The following is a 17686-nucleotide window of genomic DNA, read 5'->3' on the forward strand; positions in this document are numbered from 1 at the left end:
TTTGCATCCGTTGCTATTTCCCACCACAGAGAACAATGTGAGATACATAACAGAGGCTCAATAAGTACTTGTCATGAATGAATGAATGAGCCAATGAATGAATGATAATGTAGTGAAACCACTTCCTGCCCAGGTATTCAGTGTTGGCCTGACTGACCCACTCACCGTGTCCTGAATTCTTCCTGGTGTGATAGTGCTTTGCTTCGTATTTTTCCTACTCTCGTGTACATTCCTGATTGGATATATTCCATCGGCCTCTCCCCAGGTCTCCACCACTCTACTCTCCAGCCAAGAGAAGCCCTACCATCCCCAGGGGCTCTCCCTGACTGCGCCAGTCCAGAGTCTCCGCACTTGCCGCTAACCTTCCATAGAACTGGTCTACATCACTCACTAAGCCCTACTGTCCCCTGTGAGAGACCGTGCGGTGTCACCAATATTAGAAACCATCCCATTCACACAAACAGCAGGTTACAGTTTGCAAAGTTCTCTCTTCAGGAAGTTTGAAGTCTAACATTCGGGGAATGTGGCCAGGAAATGAAATAAAGAAACAGCACATAATACCTGCGTCTACCTAAAAATAATTTCAAAATTGCCCGTAACCGAAAGCACTATATGTACCTTTATATGGACATCCCATTTAACTCTCACAAGTATTCCATGAAGGAGGTTATTATTTTTTCAAACTTAATGATGAGACATGGGAAGTTCAGAGAGTTTGGGTAATTTGTTCAAGTACTCACAGCAGAAATCACCTGAGCTGGGGGAAAAACTCAGGCTTCTATGTGTCTCGAAGGGTCTTGCTCTTAACAGGGTGCTCTAAGTCCTGTCCAAGGGAACCAAAGAAGCAGGAAGGAGAGGGGAGGGGAGAGGAGGGTGTATGTATATTCAGCTCACACATAATCGTGGCTACATCAGTGGGGTGGGAAGAAGGGTTGGTAAGTTTTACAAATGTCCAGAGAGTTACTAAGAAATAAAGCGTAGTCTAAAAGAGGGAAAATGGTATCAAGCTATAAAAGCTCAACCCACTGCCTCAGATAAGCAACAAGTCTTCTGAATTACAGAAGCTGTTTATAAAGTGCGAATGAGACCTAAGAGAGCTGCCCAACAGGGCCGCAACCCCAGGTGCACCACTCACACTGTAGTCTAAGTCACAAGGGTCGTCAGGATGACAACTAGGTGTATCAACCTTGAGCAGGTCCAAATGAACTGCAAAGAAACGAGAGGTGGGCCTTGGCTGGTGTGGCTCAGTGGTTGAGCTTCAGACTGTGAATGAATGGGTCCCAGTCGGGGCACGTGCCTGGGTTGCAGGCCAGGTCCCCACTGGGTGGGGTGTGAGAGGCCACCACGCACTGATGTTTCTCTCCCTCTTTCTCCCTCCCTTCCCCTCTCTCTGAAAATAAATAAAATCTTAAAAAAAAAAAAAAAAAGAAAGAAAGAAAGGAGGGGTGGGTTCCCTCAGTCTGCACCTTTTAATAACTGTAGTATATGCTTTCTCATCCCCATTTTTCAGATGGCAAAGCTGAGGCTCAGAGGCTAATGATTTGTCAGGCCCAACAGCAAAGTTAATGACCATGCCAGATTCACACCTGGCGGTACTTCTAGGGCAACATTTGCAAGAGGTGGGGACAGTTGCGCCGTCGGATGGCTTCAGGTGCTCTTTACCTCACACTTCTCCACAACTGGCTGCTGCCCGCACTCGGAACTATTGCCCGCCACGATGCCAGCACGAAGGTTCTCGCTGTCCCCGGTTCCCTCCTCCATGGAGTAGGTCTTGGAGTGGTTGCCACGGCGATGGGCTGGGGCCCGGCCCTGCGCCAGGCTGAGCTGCCTGCGGAGCGCAAGGTTCTCCTCCTCCACCTCGCGCACGCGCACCTCCAGGCTCTCACGTTCCCGCTGGCCCGAGGCTGAGTAACGGGGGCTGTGTGGCTGGGACTCCAGTGGAGACAGAGACACGGGCTTTCCATCTGTGGGCACAGAAAAACCAGGGAAGAGTTAACCTGGAATGAAACACACCCCAGCCCCTCCATGTACCCCAGACAGCCATTACTGCATAGCAAAGTTCCTTTCACAATCCCATTTACAAGGGAAAACAGATGGAAAATGGGTTACAAATAAACGCATCCAGACTGAACTGGGAACAAAGTCGAGAACAGAATGACTTATTGCGGTGATAAAAACTAACATGCTGTTTAGAGAAGACAATCATAATATAATTTTTCCTAATTAAATGCACTGTCTTCTTTTCCCTACTTGGCACGTTATTAGGTAGACATTACTGTTTTCAATAAAGCATTATGAATATGAAGGAGGAGGAGAGGTGGGGAAAGAGGTGAAAGGGAAAGTGAAGGCAGGTGAGGACTAGGAGGATGTGAAAGTGGGCAAAAAAAGGAAGAGAATAGGGGGGAAATATGAATAATGACTAAGTTTATTTATTTCTTCCTATGCAAACTCCTATCCATCCTTCAAAACCCTGTTTCAGAAGCATCACCTCCCAGGGGAAGCCTTCAAATGGCAGATAAAATATCCTTCAGCATATCCCAAAAGTATTCTGTACATAAGCACTACAAAAAAAATATACATGTATCTGTCACAAATTATTTTATTAAATATTTCCTATGAAGATTAGGAGTTCAATAAGGACAAAGGCTAGTCTTCCTCACCTTTGTGGTTACACTTCCGTAATATCCAGTAAATGCTGGACGGGTGGAGGCCCTGCCAACAGTAAAATAATGAAGGGCAACAAGGAAGAAGAAAGCGGGAATGTGACCAATCTCAGAGTTTTCCCAGAAGAGCAGTTACAGTTAAGCTGAGGGCCAGCACCACTCCATTTAACGATCACACAGAGAAGACAAGTAGGCCTTTCAAAGTCACACAACGGAGTGCCCTGATGTCTGAATGCATATCCCGGTATTTCTTACGCCCGATCCTGTACACTTTCCACTTAAATGCAGTTTTATAACAGGCTATACAGAGAGCTACAAACTTAAAAAAGTTATTAATGTGAAAACCCATCTCCCCAGGATACTTAGCATACCACCTTGTATACAGCAGGTGCTCAATCCATGCTTACCACTGAGGAGCCCCAGTGACACCAGATTCGCCGAAAGGTGACACTCCTCCATTCCCACACCCCAGAAATCCCAGCACCCAGCTCTACCACAGCTGCCCCAGAGACAGTGGAGCAAAAAAAAATATCACATCTCCAGCAGATTACCCTCTCTCGGCAGCCTGCCAAAAAAAACACTCCTCTTTTTTCATACTTCAAGTTTTTCTACTTCCTGCCCAGACCCCACTGAGCTTTCAAAATGTCCCAGAGAGTCGGTGTGACTGACAAAACTTGAGGATCAAAGAATGTGGTGAATTCCACCCTGCGGGGTTCACCTGCGCTGCAGACTGCATGGCCTGGGCCCAGGGCCTTTGATGTATCTCTGGGCCTTCACAAACATGACTCCTTTCTTCCCTCCTAATCACCTCGGGGTTAAACTCCTGAGGCTCCAGGTCCTCTCCATCAATGCAGCAAATACCTACATGCTGAATTACGCTGCCCAGGACTACAAAGCAGAGGCCAAGGTGAGTGTGGGGGGACGTGAGATCACAGGTTGATTAGGGTTGCATTGTCACCGAGCTGGACAATTACAAGCTCTGACCCAGGCTTTTGAAACCCGTCTTCCTGTTTGGTCGAATCAAATTAGTTCCACAGAGAATGAAAAAGAATAGGCAGCTAACAGCAACTGCGTTTTCTCAGCTGACATCGGCGCGGCCAGCAGGGGTGGGAAAGATGAGCATGGAGCCTGGTGGTGGGCAGTCGCACTTTGTCTAGCGCCTGCGGTACGTCTGCACTGTGCTGGGTAGCTCACGCGGGGGATGTCAGGTTATCATAGCACAAGCAGGTGGCAACTGGTGTCCCCATTAAGGGTGAGGAAACTGAGATCCTAAAAGCTTAAGCCATGTCCCCATTGTGGCGCAGCCTGATTAGAATCAAGGAGAGCTAGAGGTACAGGTGCTCTGGGGTACGGGAGTCTTTGGGAACATCTGGGCAGAAATCCGAGAAACTCTGGAAGCCCACAAAACTAACGACGAATGGGAACTCTAAGGGTGTTCTTTGGAGGGGTTACTTAAGTGTTCTGAGTTTCAGTATTCCCTTCTGTGAAACGAGAGCAGAAATGCTAACCTTACAAGGATGAGGGAAGGTGTAAGTAAGATACCCAAATACAAAGTGCTGAGTACTGGGCCCATAGCTGGGAGTCACTCAGCGTAACGAAATTCCTCCAACTCGTCCCCACTGGGCTCGGTGATATTACAGGTAAGACGAGTTGATAATGTTACAGGTTGTACATTCTCTGAACACAGCGCTATTCTGAGTAGCATCTGGGAGCAAGGAGCCAACACACCGTGGCTTACTTTGACATGTGGCATCTCTGAACCTTCTCGCCTTCAGCTTTAGGTAGGTCAAAGTTCACCCAGGAAAATGCAAACGATCAGGCAGGTTTCCCATGGGGGCTGCATCACCTCCCGTACTCCTCTCCAGAAAGCCCCACGTTCTACATGTTTATGAAAAGTAAATTTTAATTCTTTGATTATGTGCTTATAAGTAAAGGGTCATTAGGCAAGCCCTAAGCCACTACAATTCTGGGGATACTGGAGGGGAAATGCTCTCAACATCCTGTGCCCCTTTCTACCCTCCTTAGACGCCAAATGTCCTCAACCAAACTTTGCTCTCAAAGGCTTCCAGGTGTTTTCCGCACGTTACAATTCTGTCACCAATGAATACGCACAAAATAATAAACGCCAGGCCTCAAAGAGGGGAACCCATGTTGGAAAAAGCAGCACTCATGATGCGCCCAGTGCTGGGCATGTACCCAGTGCTTAGTAAAGGGCAGAATTATAATTTCTGGTTTTTGTCTGTTTTAAGGGACATCGGCTTGAGCCAACCCCTTTCTCTTCCGCAGCCAGTTTCTGCTTCGGAAAGGGAGTGTGGTGGACACATGCTCCAGGCTCCTCTTGGTTCTCACCTTCCATGCTCGCTGCAGACAGGACCACATCTTTAACACGGCCAATCGATCCAATGCTGCGTGGCCAGAGGTCACGTAAGTGGGGCCTGCTTCTCTGCCATATTTGTGGCTCATTCTATGTTTATTCATCCTGACCCTTGCTTTCCTGGGCTGCTCATCTCTTTGGCTCCTGATTGTTTTGATGCAGCTTCTCCTAACCCTCCAGGGCTGGGAGGTGAGGGGGTTAGGGCAGTGAAAGGCTGGCCGCCTTAGATGTGCTCTGTACTCTGTGATGCCTTAAGGGCTCTGGTCTCTCCCAGAACACTTCCTGCTCTGTGTACAAATCATCATTATCAGGCCCATCACATGGGATTTTTGCCCTATGAAAAAACTGTGCCTACAGCAGTATTTCTCAGTCAGTAATGAAGAAAGTTTCCCACCGCCCCCCTTCCCCCCCAAGCCATCCTGGACAAAAATTTGGTCCTAATACATAGCTTGCCCCATATAAAATTTATCACTTGAATTCAACAGATTTGTCTACACCCTGCTCATCAAGTCAAGTCTGCTGATCCCGTGCCTGATGCATGTCCAAGTGCTGTAGAGGTTCCTACGTGCATACTTCCAGCTTCCACACTCATCATGTCGCAGACCAGTAACAGTCTGGCCGCTGTGACAGTTTATTTTATGTGTCAACTTGCCTGAGTCATGATGCCTCCAAACCTGTGGTCAAACGTGATTCTGGGTGGTTTTGGATGAGATTAACATTTGAATCCGTACACTGAGTAAAGCAGATTGCCCTCCCCAACGTAGGTGGGGGCCTCATCCAATCAGTTGAAGGCCTGAATGGAACACAAAGGCTGGCCCTGCCCTATGTAAGACAGAATTACAATTCCTGCCTGGCAGCCTTCACACTGGGACATTAGTTTTTTGTGTATGTTTGTTTGTTTGTTTGTTTTCCTTGCCTTTGGACTTGAACTGAAACTCTGGATCTTCCAGGGTCTGGAGCTTTCTGGTCTTCAGACTAGAACTATACCACTGGCTCCTCTGGGTCTCCAGCCTGTGACTCACCCTGCAGATGTTGGAACATGACCGTCTCCATAATTAAGTGAGCCAATTATTTATAACAAATCTCTTTAGGCACACATACCCCCAACCCTATTGGTCTGTTTCTCTGGGACAGACAATCTGTAGACCATACTTTGAGTGCCGCTGCCCAAAACCTGGTTTCTTTATTCCCAGGACCTGACACGCTTATTAAAGCATCTGAATAATGAATGAAGGGAAAGACTGGCATCTAGAACTAAAAGGGGGGGAAAAAAAAAGATGCGTGAAAAAATAGGTCCAGCAAGTCTTAAGCTAAAATGACTCATTATAATATTAAATGCTAGGGGACGAGGGATAGATAACCAAGAGAAGCAAACAAAACAAATCGCATCATAAGAATATGAGATCGGAACAAGGAAGAACGGACTCTAAATTATTACTACCAATAAACTTAGGCAAAGTACTTAACTTCTCCGTGATTCAGTGTCACCACCTCGAAACTGGGGACACTGGGGACTGTGCAAGCATGCATCAAGCCGATTCAGAGTAGATACATTTCCTCTGTCCGCCCCCCCCCCCCCCCAGTCTGGAGCAGGACACACGGAGACAATAGCAAATAGAATCCCTCACTTCTGAGCCCTTTCGCCTTTGCTTCTCTATTACCTTTCCCCCAGGTTTCCATTTTTTTTAGATACACGCAGTCTGTCTGTCCACGGGGTACATCTCTGTCACATCACGCCTAGGTGTGTTGATCGGTGGTTCAGCCCATTTTGAGTTTAAAATGTTAAACAATACATCATTCAAAACCTTAGTTTACAACACCTTCCACCTCCCTCCAAAACTTCTTGATGAACATACACTTATCATCCAATTTGAATCTTTGAATCCACTTGAAATGAATGCACAGAATTAAGAATCAAAAAACATCTAAGATTCAGAAAAAAAAAAGGTAAATTAAAAATCAACCTCCTTGCAGTGTGGTGACAGAGATTAGGGGAGTGCTACCCAAAGCGTCCTAAGCGATGATCTGGATAAATCTGTGTGCACTGAACGTCTCCAAGTGCAGGTGGTCAGGCTGCATGCTGTCTACCCTTTGCAAATAGATAGAACCGCAGGCCTCATAAACAGAGGCAGGACTGGCACCTGGGTGGGCCTCCCAGCCCTAGGGCCACCCATGTACGGGGCTCAGACCAGCCTCTTCCAGTGGTGACAGAACCTAGACAGGTCTCTCCGGTCAAAGACACCAAGATCCTGCACTCATGCCCAGATTTCCGGAGGGCTGTCCCCTGCCTCGTCCTACCCGTGATAAAGACACTGCATTCTTTAACCTTTATATGGCAAAGTCCCCCCACGTACAATCTGTCACCAGGGCCTGGCAGGGCTTCCTTCCTGGTGTTTGAAGCACTTGCTTCTCTCATTCTATTTCAGACATTCTCTCCCAAACCAAGCTTTTTCATCTTATCCTAAAACAGGGGTCACCAAACTTTTTCTGGAAGCACAGGAGAGTAAATGTGGTTTACTCTGCAGGCCACGTGGTCGCTGATGCTAGCACTCGACCTGCCGTCGTAGTGCAGAAGCAGCCACAGAAATACATGACACATGGACACGGCTGGGTCCCAATGAAACTTCATTTATAAAAGTGAGGGTTGGGTCAGACTCGGCCTGCGGGCCCTACCTGGTTTGCAGACCTTGTCCTAGAACTCTGGTCTCCTTGCTCACTCTCCCTTCCTCGAACCTCACCCTGTTCCTGCCAACCTCAATCATAGCTGCCGGGGATAACGTTCTACATGACAATCCTACTCCCACCACATTTTGCAGTTTTGACAACATACAGAAGCAATTCCATCTACTTCAAGGTCTTCTACCAAATTTAACAAACACTTGGTTAGCGCCTATGGAGTGAATACCTGGAGGCTGCGTATCATCTCATTATAGTTTATACAACACTTAAGGAAGTTAGTATTTTTATCATCCCTATTTGAAAAATAAAATGAGAGACACATGATTTAACTTGTTCAATGCCATCCCAGCAACAAATGACCGAGGAGAACCTTGAACCCAGGTTCATTGACCTCTGCTCAATTGCTCTTTTTGCCTAAAACCAGAATGTCTCCTACACAGCCCACTCCAGACAAGTCCAGTCTAATTTGTTGTGGCTACTGCTTCATGCCTGGCTGCTGAGGCCAGTCCTTCTCGATCCTTGTTAGCATTATACTCCCTTGGAAAGCTTTTTAAAAATATCAACGGGCAAAGGCCCCATCCCAGATTAACTAGCTCAGAATCTCAGGGGTTAGGGGTCCAGTTGTCAGCATTTTTGGACCCTCATGAGATTCTCATGTGGAGTCAAGGTTGGGAAACTGGCTCAGGCATCTCCCAAAAGCCTCTGGCTGAGGCATCACAAACCCCTTTTGCAAGCACACCTGGTGGCTCCTTAAGGCGAATTTCGGGAACTGGCTTCAATGCAAAGGCCGTCACAGCACTCCCACACCGGAAGTCCAGTTCCAGTATTGCTCAGATCTGGGCCCAGCTTCCTCTTCCAGGAACAGCTCCCTGCATGTAAGCCGGGTTTCCTAGAACCTAGGCTGCCCGGGATTCTAGCTCCTACAAGCTCAGGGCTGTTTTCATCCTCTTAATCCCTCTCCTCCCAGGAGAGGGCTCTTTGCAAAGCAGGGCCCACTACTGCAGCTGCCGGGCCCTCCAGCCTCCCTGGTTCCAGGCTCCTTTCTCATGACTGGTAGGTCCCTTCGATCCAATGATTTCTCCGATTCCTCACATTCCACGTGAGGCTGTGTTCATCAAGTAAGAATCTGATAATGGTTTTTAAACACAAAAGGCGTGACAACACAATGCTGCTTTTGATGCATTTTGAAATTGCAAAACAAATAGCATAGCCAAAATCATTTTAGAAAACTTTAGAAAACTCAGTTTGATCTTAAAAAGTCTCAATTTTTTTTTTTTTTTTAACATTTTGGTTACTGGATGTCCACATGACAAGCTGATGTGTCACCACTTCTGAGCAATTCACAAGTCCAAGACAGACACAGGTCCGGCAGGCCATTTCCCTACATTCCAGAACTGTGGACCCAGCTTTGCTGTGGAGAGGAAGTGGCAATAAAGGCACACAATGGGATAAACAGAGAATGTTTCATCCCCAAATTCCCCAAAGTGATTTTCTGGGAGTTATCTTTGTCCTTGGCATCCAAAGCCAACTTGCGTTCCAGCAAAGGCCTTGGCGATCTCCGGCCGAGACTGCACAACAGTGAGAAAAGAGCTCCTCACAAGCTTCGCCTGGGAAAGAAGCCGAGATTTGTTTCCTCGTCATAGGCTAAATGCGATTTGACTGTTTTCCTCCATGACATTATTTCCCAGAACCTTGTCTTAAAGAGCTTCATTAAGTCAAGAAAATGAAGACATTTTTAGCACCCATTTGCTGTATCCGTAGCTGGATTTCGGCTATAAGTGCTGAAATGTACCCTAATGAGCAATGATGTCAGTGTTTTGCCCCTTGAAACTTGAGATTCAGTGATTTCAAAGCTTCAAATAAGTTTTTTTTTTGGCCAAATAGTCTAAGTTCTGAAAGTTTGAGATACTTGGTCTTTGAACTACTGTTCTCACAGTACAAGGGACTGAGTCATTCAGCTTCTAAAGCGGGCCAATCCTACTGCTGTTAGATGTCCAAGGAGGGCAAGCGTGGACAGAAAGACTTTGACTAGTCATTCAGATCGCCACCGAACAAGGCAGAGGATCACGGACATGACGCTGTAGTTTTTGTACAATCGAATGACTTGACAGCAGAGCCGAGCTCTTCTCTTAGGTCACCAGGCTGCTTCATAACCACTACTGGTGCGTGACAATACAACGCATCCCAGAAAACGTGAGGAGATATTTCCTCCAAATCTGGAGAATCAACCATTGTGTGTGAGCACAACAGATTCCCACTCCAATCATCTCTGATCACCTCCTGCCCCCACTTAGCTCATCAACTTCAGTCACGTTTTGCTCCCGTGCCGGTCTCCACGGGTTGAGCGTGAGAGGGCAGCATCTCCCCTTGCACGGGAGTAGCTGCTGTAAGGAACATTCTAACACGTTTCACAAACAGGCATGCGTGGATGCTGTAAGGAACATTCTAACACGTTTCACAGAGAAGAGGAAGTGAGTGTTTTTGTCACTGTCATCGATTCCTTCAGTAGCGTCCCTTTCCTTGCAAAACCGCCAAGTCACCTACATCAATGTTACCACCCTCGGCTCAAGTGTAAATGAAAAATGAGAGAAAACACGCAGAAGCCTGCCTGAGCGTCCCCCTGCCTATAAACGACTGGTCTCCTTTTCTCTGCCTTCTTGTCCTTTCTTCACGAAGTCTCCAGCCCTCCTGTAATCAACTGGTTTGACTGACTTCAAGTTATAGTCCAATTCCTGCCAGTATCCATACTGAAATAAAGGACAAAAACCCCCCTCATCATTCCTTTTTTCACTCTTTCCCAACAAATCCAAACTACCCCTTAGGGAGAAACTGGAAATAAAGAATGAAGTTTTATCGGGAGAGATTTGGGAGGGAGAGAGGAGCAGAAGATTTTATCGGGAGCTCAGCTTGACACACTTAAGGCTTTCTCAGGATGGGCACTTGGCAAAGATAAGACATTACCAAGAGCAAGACAGATGTTTGGGTAAAATATTGTGCTAATGCCTATTAAGCAAAGCCTACTGTCTCTACTATTGACAGATGGTTATTTTCTTCCAAGTCCTACTCCTGGGATGATGGTAATCTTTTATAAGGTGCTTCCAACAGTAACATAAAAGCAAGAAGAATAAAACTAAGGGACTTTAACAGTTTGACTCCACTGAGGCAAAGCCAGGACTTTTCTGGGCACGTGGAGAGGGGGCACGTGCTGGGGTGTAGGGAGCACAAAGAGACACAGAAGATGCATGAGATGGTTGACAGTGGGGCCCCCAGTACAAGATCCCAGTTCCTGGCCCCAAAGAGAAGAGCCCCCGCTTCTGGACCGAGGCCTGCCTGAGGCTAGCCCACCTAACAGGCCCAGCCTCAGAGGCCGTGTTAGGGTGGGGATGAAGAAACTGCTTTGTGAAGGAAAAACCCTGGTCCAGGCTCTGCTGGACTTGCTGGAATTGCTGCTGAAATTTCCTGCACTTCACGACTCCACCTTCTGATTCTGAATTGTATCCTGGACAACCAGTGATCTTCACCGACCACTCTGTCCAAAGCCCTTCCACGTCGCAGGCCCTGCACTAAGTTCCTGGGTGGCATGACTGGGAACTGGAATGAGCATTAAGTATCTGTGCTACTTCCTTTGCAGGCATTGCCACCTGGTAAATTACCTTTGACTCCTTAACATCTCCCTGGAAGATCCCTTCTAGGACCCCTCCTGTATTCTGCTCAGGGTAAGCTGGCCACTCCATTCCTCTGACACGGGATTTCCTGCGACCTCCTACAACACGGATTTAAGGTAGTGGCTCTTCCCACATTTCGGGGCTGTTGATGCATCCTGGTTCACGCTCTGCCTACTCATCCCCCAACACCAATTCAGGGCAGACACTATGCCGGTGAAGGCAGGGTCCGTGTTGAATCACCTTCCCTTCCCTTGTGTCTCACACTGCACCAGTAAGCACTGGGCATTTTTATATGCCCACTACACTGTGGAAAGAGAGGACTCAGGAGCCACTTGCTGTCCTCACATCCAAAGGACAGCCCTCGATTCCTACCTCCAAAACCTTCTGGTCTCTCTTTGAGCAAAGGGCGTCACTCTTGCACAGGCCAAAAACTCAGGGCTCATTCTTGAATTTCTTCTCTTATGTTCATAGATGCTGCAAGAGCAATTTGTCTGAGTGCTGACTCCACCTTCAAAATACACCCCAACAATTCTTTCCAACACGGCTGCAGCCCCAGGTCCCGCCATGTCTCGCCTGGACCCATACAATAGCCACCTTACCGGACACTCTGCTTCAGACAGTCTACTTGCCACTCAGCACTCAGATGACATTTAAAAATGGTCCTCAGATCCCTAAGTCTGCACAAACCCTCTGTCATAGGGCTCCCCATCAAACTTGAAACGAACCCTGAATGCCTTACAGTGGATGACACAGCCCCACAAAACCGTGACCTCAGTTATCTTTCTGACCTTAACTCGATCCTCCAGTCCCACTATGCCCGCCACACTGGCCCTGGGGATGATTCTCGAATGTGCCAAGAACTCCCCACCCTCAGGGCCTCTGCACTTGCTGTTGGCTTCCACCCTCTTAACTGGGGAGTCTGCTCAAATACCACTCCTCAGAGAAGAATGTGTAAGCCAGCCTGAACAACCCCACCCTGACCAGCCCAGTGTTTCTCTCACTCCTCCCCCTGGTTGTTCTTCTCCAGGGCACACGTCACAGCACTGCCCCCGCCACTCGCACACACCTTCTCGTCTGCCTGTGTGTCCACACCCAGGATTCAAGTTCAATATTGGGTTAGGGTCTTTCGTGGCTCTGTCTCATCCACCACCGTATCTCCAGGCCTAGAACCAACATGTAGGAGGCACTCAATAAATGCCTTGAAAGACTGAATCAATACGTACAAGCAATTACAGGAATAGTTCATTGATAGACCCGGATCTAAATAAGGATCATAATTATAGCTCCCTTACTAACCATCCACTTTGGTTGGGTCTCACATCACCTTTAAGTCCCAATTGTTGGAGGCAGCTTTTGTTATCCTCATTTTAAACAAGAAGAAGCAGATGCTCATTGACCTTAAGTAACTTGCCAAGATGAACTGCAAAAAATAGTAAAAGGAGCAGGTTAAACTGAAGTCCTTCCTCCCAAAAAACTGTTTTCACTCTGTCTTCTGCCTCTAAATAGCTCTTTCCAGAAAAATAAAAGTTGCATTTCCACGTGACGAGCAAAGACACACAAGAAAGATAAGCAGAACAGTTTCGACAAGAATGAAGAAAGTAAGGAACTTCCTGCAGACAGATGAATACTAAGAGAATCTAAATACCATTTCTGAAGGCCCACTGGACTCTGCCAGTCACAGCTAGAACAGGTGAAACTAACCCAGCAGCCCGAATGCACCATCAGAACCACCGGAGGGCAAGTGTGCACAGGGAAGAAAGAAAAGGAGAAGCAGAAAAGAGGAGTGTCCCTGATATCTTCATCTGGACATCCTGGGTATCCTGCCTTGGAGTCATCCTGTGTCCTTTAAAAGGATGCTGTCAGTTGCCTAAGCAGATGAGTACAAGGGGCTGTAAGCAATCCCACCACAGAAAACACAGATAGATCTAACTCTGCCTTCTGTAGCCCACAACACAGAAAGGAGGTGATGGCCAGGGAAGATGCACACATGATTCTAAACAAGGGTTGGGAAGACTCGGCTGCCACACTGCAGCCGCAGGAAAGCGGAGAAGAGAAAAATGGGGGGAATCACAGACCTTTGTCTGCAATCATCACAGTATTCCGAGGTTGGTGGGAAGCCTAGGATGGGTGGAGGGTGCCTAGAAATGGTTAACTCAGGTTTTCTCCTGATAAGTCACTTCAGCCAGGCCCATCAATAGAATCTCCAGCTGATAATTAAGCAAAACTTGGGCTTACATTTACATATGTAAAGCACACTTCCCTGTACAGCTACAATGGGAAGGAGAAGGCGTTTCCTGACTGAGGGGCTCTGGGACGTTTGGGTGGGGCTCCAGCCGCCTCTGCCTGTGCAGCTCCACACTAATCAAGCCAGGCATTCAGCAGAAATACATCCACACCCCATAATACACCACTTGTCAAAATCCATAGCACAAAGAAAAAACGGACCTCTCTCTGCAGATCTGAGGACGCATTCCACCACAAAACCTGTCTATAAGGAATGTGATTAACCAGTGGGGCGCACCCAGGCACAGGCACGCACACCTGGGTTGTTTTACTGGGTGACGGAATGGTTATTAGTTTCTCCAAAAGGAAGGCTTCTATGCTCCCCACTTATCCCTGACACTTCAATCTCTGCACCTGTCGGATGAAGACGCTGCAGTCCTGAAGAAGCTAGAAGAAAATGCAAACAGTGTCACGTTCCAAGTATCTGATGGCTTATCTCTGCTAGGACATTGATTTTGGCTTGGGAGGAAGAAAGGAGTTGCTTAGCATGTGTCTCCTCTCACAGGAGAAGAGGCCATGCAGAGAAAAGTCACCACTCCCAGGAGTATAGTGAGGACACTCTCCTTACCCTGGTTGAAAAATTCAGGGACTTCAAAATACCAGTGTCGTCTGTAGACACTGTGACCTGTTTGCAATAAGGAAGCTCTCAGGCCTGTCTACCTTTATAGGCTGTCTAGAATCAGACCCGTGACCTTCTAAAGACAGAAGCAGACAACAGGGTAAAAAAACAATATAAATTATTATCCCTGGGTCTCTTCGTTCTTGCTGAAGCCTGGGTCCTCTGGGGCCTTCAGAGCCCTCGTCTATAAAATGGGAGGAAAAATTCCACGGGGACCCTCTTACAGCACCAACAGGGTGGGCTTCATTTGGAAGATCGTATTTTGATTTATATTCGACAGAAGTGCGTTCATTTGACAATCAGCTAAGGCCATTTCTATAGCAATGTGCCCACTATGAAATCTATAATGCCTTTTTTGCTTAAACCACAAAAAAAACTGCCAAATACTTTTAGCTTCAGTATCTTTCAAATCTAGGCAAAACTTAAAAGATATTTATGAACTAATCGGAATCCCTTTCGTAGTTTTATCTTTTACCCATTTTTTAGTTGCCTTTCTTACATTTAACTTGACAGCTGTTTGGGTTTTTTTTTTTCCCCTTTTTACAGCAATTGGCCTTTAGGTCATTGTTCCAAAATATATAACATACTTTTTTTTTAATACAAGTTCTTCTTCCTGTACTCATATTTCACTGCTTTATGTGATAGTTACATTATCTAATGATACGATGAAGCTATACCGTAACACTTTTGGTAATATTACTAAAGTGACTCTGCTAAGCTCACAGTTCAACTGGTGGCCTCAACACAGCCAGGTGGGTCTAAAAAGTCGGCCAACAGGAGACTCCACGTGCAGCGGGCACTGAACAGCACTTGGACAGAAGCAGGGACGGATGCTTGGGTTAATGGAGGTGTCCGTACGTGCAGGTGAGTTAAGCATCTTCCATGGAGCACATACCTTGTGGTACTGCTGGGAAAAGTGAGTGAGATCATGCCGAGGAGGCATTTAGCATTCCGTGCTGGGCATGAGATGAGGACTTGGCAAAAATTCTTATTATTTATCTTCTTACATTGGTCAGGCTGTTTCTCCCATATACCATGGAAGGTGGCTCTAAAATGACCTCCCCATGAGGTCATTTCATTCTAATAAAAATAATCCTCCTTTACATGGCCAGACTGCTAGAGGATCAATTCCGAGCATCTGTGCATTGCTAGTCCATTGATCCTTCATGTGAGTTGCGTCGGCAGGGAAAGGACTATCATCCATATGAGGCAAGTGAGATCCAGAGGCCCACAGCCACCTCCCTGACATCTCCGGGCACACAGGAGGCAGGGCGAAGGACCAGAATTCCCTCTCACTAGTTCACATTCCCTGAAATTGGTTCTGGTGCATATTTCGCTGCTTATCACTGCTATAACCTTGCAAGCGATGCAAGCATTCACTTATGTATAAGGGTGCATAGAAACGGATCTTCCCTGGAAATAAAGAAGGGTCACAGAGAGGAGGCCTGATTCATCTACACAGGCCCCTCCACGGACCTCGTCCTTCCACATGAAACATTTCGGCAGACCTCAAGTGCTGAAGCCTCAGGCTGTGTTTCCGAAGTCTTCCTGCTCACACAGTCACAACGGAAGTGAGGCAGGTCCAACTAAGCCAGCACCGAGGAGACAGAAGGGGGACCAGCTGTGCTGACCTTGGGCAAGTAATTTCACACCACTGAGCCTCAATTAACAGGGAACACTATTCTGTCTTACAGGGCTATTTTGAAAATGCATTAAAAGAAAGCCGATGGGAAAGGCCTACATAAGTCAGGGAATCTTCTAGGCAGGGGACACAATGTTCTTAAGTGAAGTGACTCGGGACTTCATTGGGATTAGTATTACTGTTATTATTAGCAAATGTTCATGCACCATGTTATTTAATTTAGTAAAAATAGACATCTGTGGCAGATTATAGCATTATCATCTTCCTATCAAGAGGAGAAGGCAAAACTGAAGAAATATGACGTGTACAGAGCCCTGAAGAGCCGCCTGCGTGATTTAGCCCGGTGGAGGAAAGGCCCGCCCTTCTTCCTTGACATCCTCCACATTAGAAGGCTCTGGGACGTTGCACTGGTTCCAGGGACGGACATCGGGAATATACAGGAGCAGGGTGCAGGCCCCTGCTCGACCACCATCTGCTGCCTGAGGCCTGGAGAGACCTTTCCCTCCTGGTCTGGCATTGAACCCAGGTCCTGCTCCCTCTGATAAAAGCTGTGCCCAGTCCCCAAGCCCCCATGGCCTCTGGATTGAACGGCTGCAGCACAACTGTATTTTCTATAATGCTACAGTGGGCCGGGAGTTCGAGCTGTCAGGCAAGATAACGTATCCCCCTCCAAAGGAAAGAACAAACACACTGGAAGCAAGTTATACCTACAGTTTCTGAACCAAAGAAATGTGCATGCGGGGTCAGGTCTCCCAACATGAATATATGCAAAAGGACCGAAATGACCTCCACTGTGACTTGTATTATAATTTATGAGGCCATGTGCTTATAACCGGGGAGGTCTGAAGCATGCAGCCAAGGAGCAAATGAGGTCACGGGAAACAAGTGACAAGGCATGTCCCTAAGGTCACTCTTACAAAAAAACATCTTCATACAAATGAAAAGGGCCCTGCACTTGTCAACCTGTCTGGTCTGTTTGGAACTGTTTTTTTGATTTCCTCTCGTCGACAAGCACATTCTGAACAAGCTCCAGTAAGTTAGTTATTCATTCATTCCCACATTTATAAAGCATCTGCAATATGACATTCCCTTTCTGTGGAGCAGCTTAAAGCCCAGTTGGGAGAAAGATAAGTAAAGATAAAATTACAGTGCGAAAAGATAAAGCGGAAGGATTAAGGACAGTGGGCTCGGGAAGCATGCAGAGGCGCCTCCTAAACTTAGTCTTGAAGGTTCAGGGAGTCATCACGTCCACAAAGAGAGCTGGAGAACGAGCAGCAGGAAGCAGGATCGAGAGGAGACATGTTCAAGCAAAGAAAACAGCACACGCGAAGGCTTAGAACTGTGGTTCCCAAACTGCGTGTCACAGTGCCCCAGGAAATCCACCAGGCACCACAGGACATTTTCAGATTTCCAGAGAAGCAGAGCGCTTCTCAGTATCTGCCAGGTACTGCCTGAGCTACCTAATCAAGGTAGCTCACAGCTTCAGCATCGGATAGTACTATAGCCCATATATAATTTTTTTTTTTTTTTTTTGCAAAGCTGGGTTTTCAGAATTTGCTATGATAAAAAGCAGTAACTGCATGAAAACCAGTATGCAATGGTGTCCAGGCCAGTTCCACGGTTTGAGAAGTTCTAAAGTGCCCAACAGGTAAATACTTCCTATAAATAAGTAATTGTCGTTATTTAAGAGTGAAATAAAATTTCCTTCACTTTTTGTGTTTTGTTTTTTCAAGCAGCTACTAAATTGTGGTGAAAAAATTA

General features: G+C 46.9%; 1 protein-coding gene across 4 annotated transcripts in view; it reads right to left on the reverse strand.

Annotated features, from left to right (window-relative positions):
* Window positions 1–17686, reverse strand: part of LARGE1 (LARGE xylosyl- and glucuronyltransferase 1) — a 453793-nt gene that overhangs the window by 240971 nt on the left and 195136 nt on the right. For all 4 annotated transcript variants that reach the window (XM_053919473.2, XM_053919472.2, XM_024579159.4 and 1 more), the window contains exon 3: window positions 1663–1964. In XM_053919473.2, coding sequence (XP_053775448.1) covers window positions 1663–1964 — 302 coding nt within the window. The remainder of the gene's footprint in view (window positions 1–1662; window positions 1965–17686) is intronic.

This window comes from Desmodus rotundus, chromosome 3 (genome assembly GCF_022682495.2).
Source record: "Desmodus rotundus isolate HL8 chromosome 3, HLdesRot8A.1, whole genome shotgun sequence".
Taxonomy (NCBI): domain Eukaryota; kingdom Metazoa; phylum Chordata; class Mammalia; order Chiroptera; family Phyllostomidae; genus Desmodus; species Desmodus rotundus.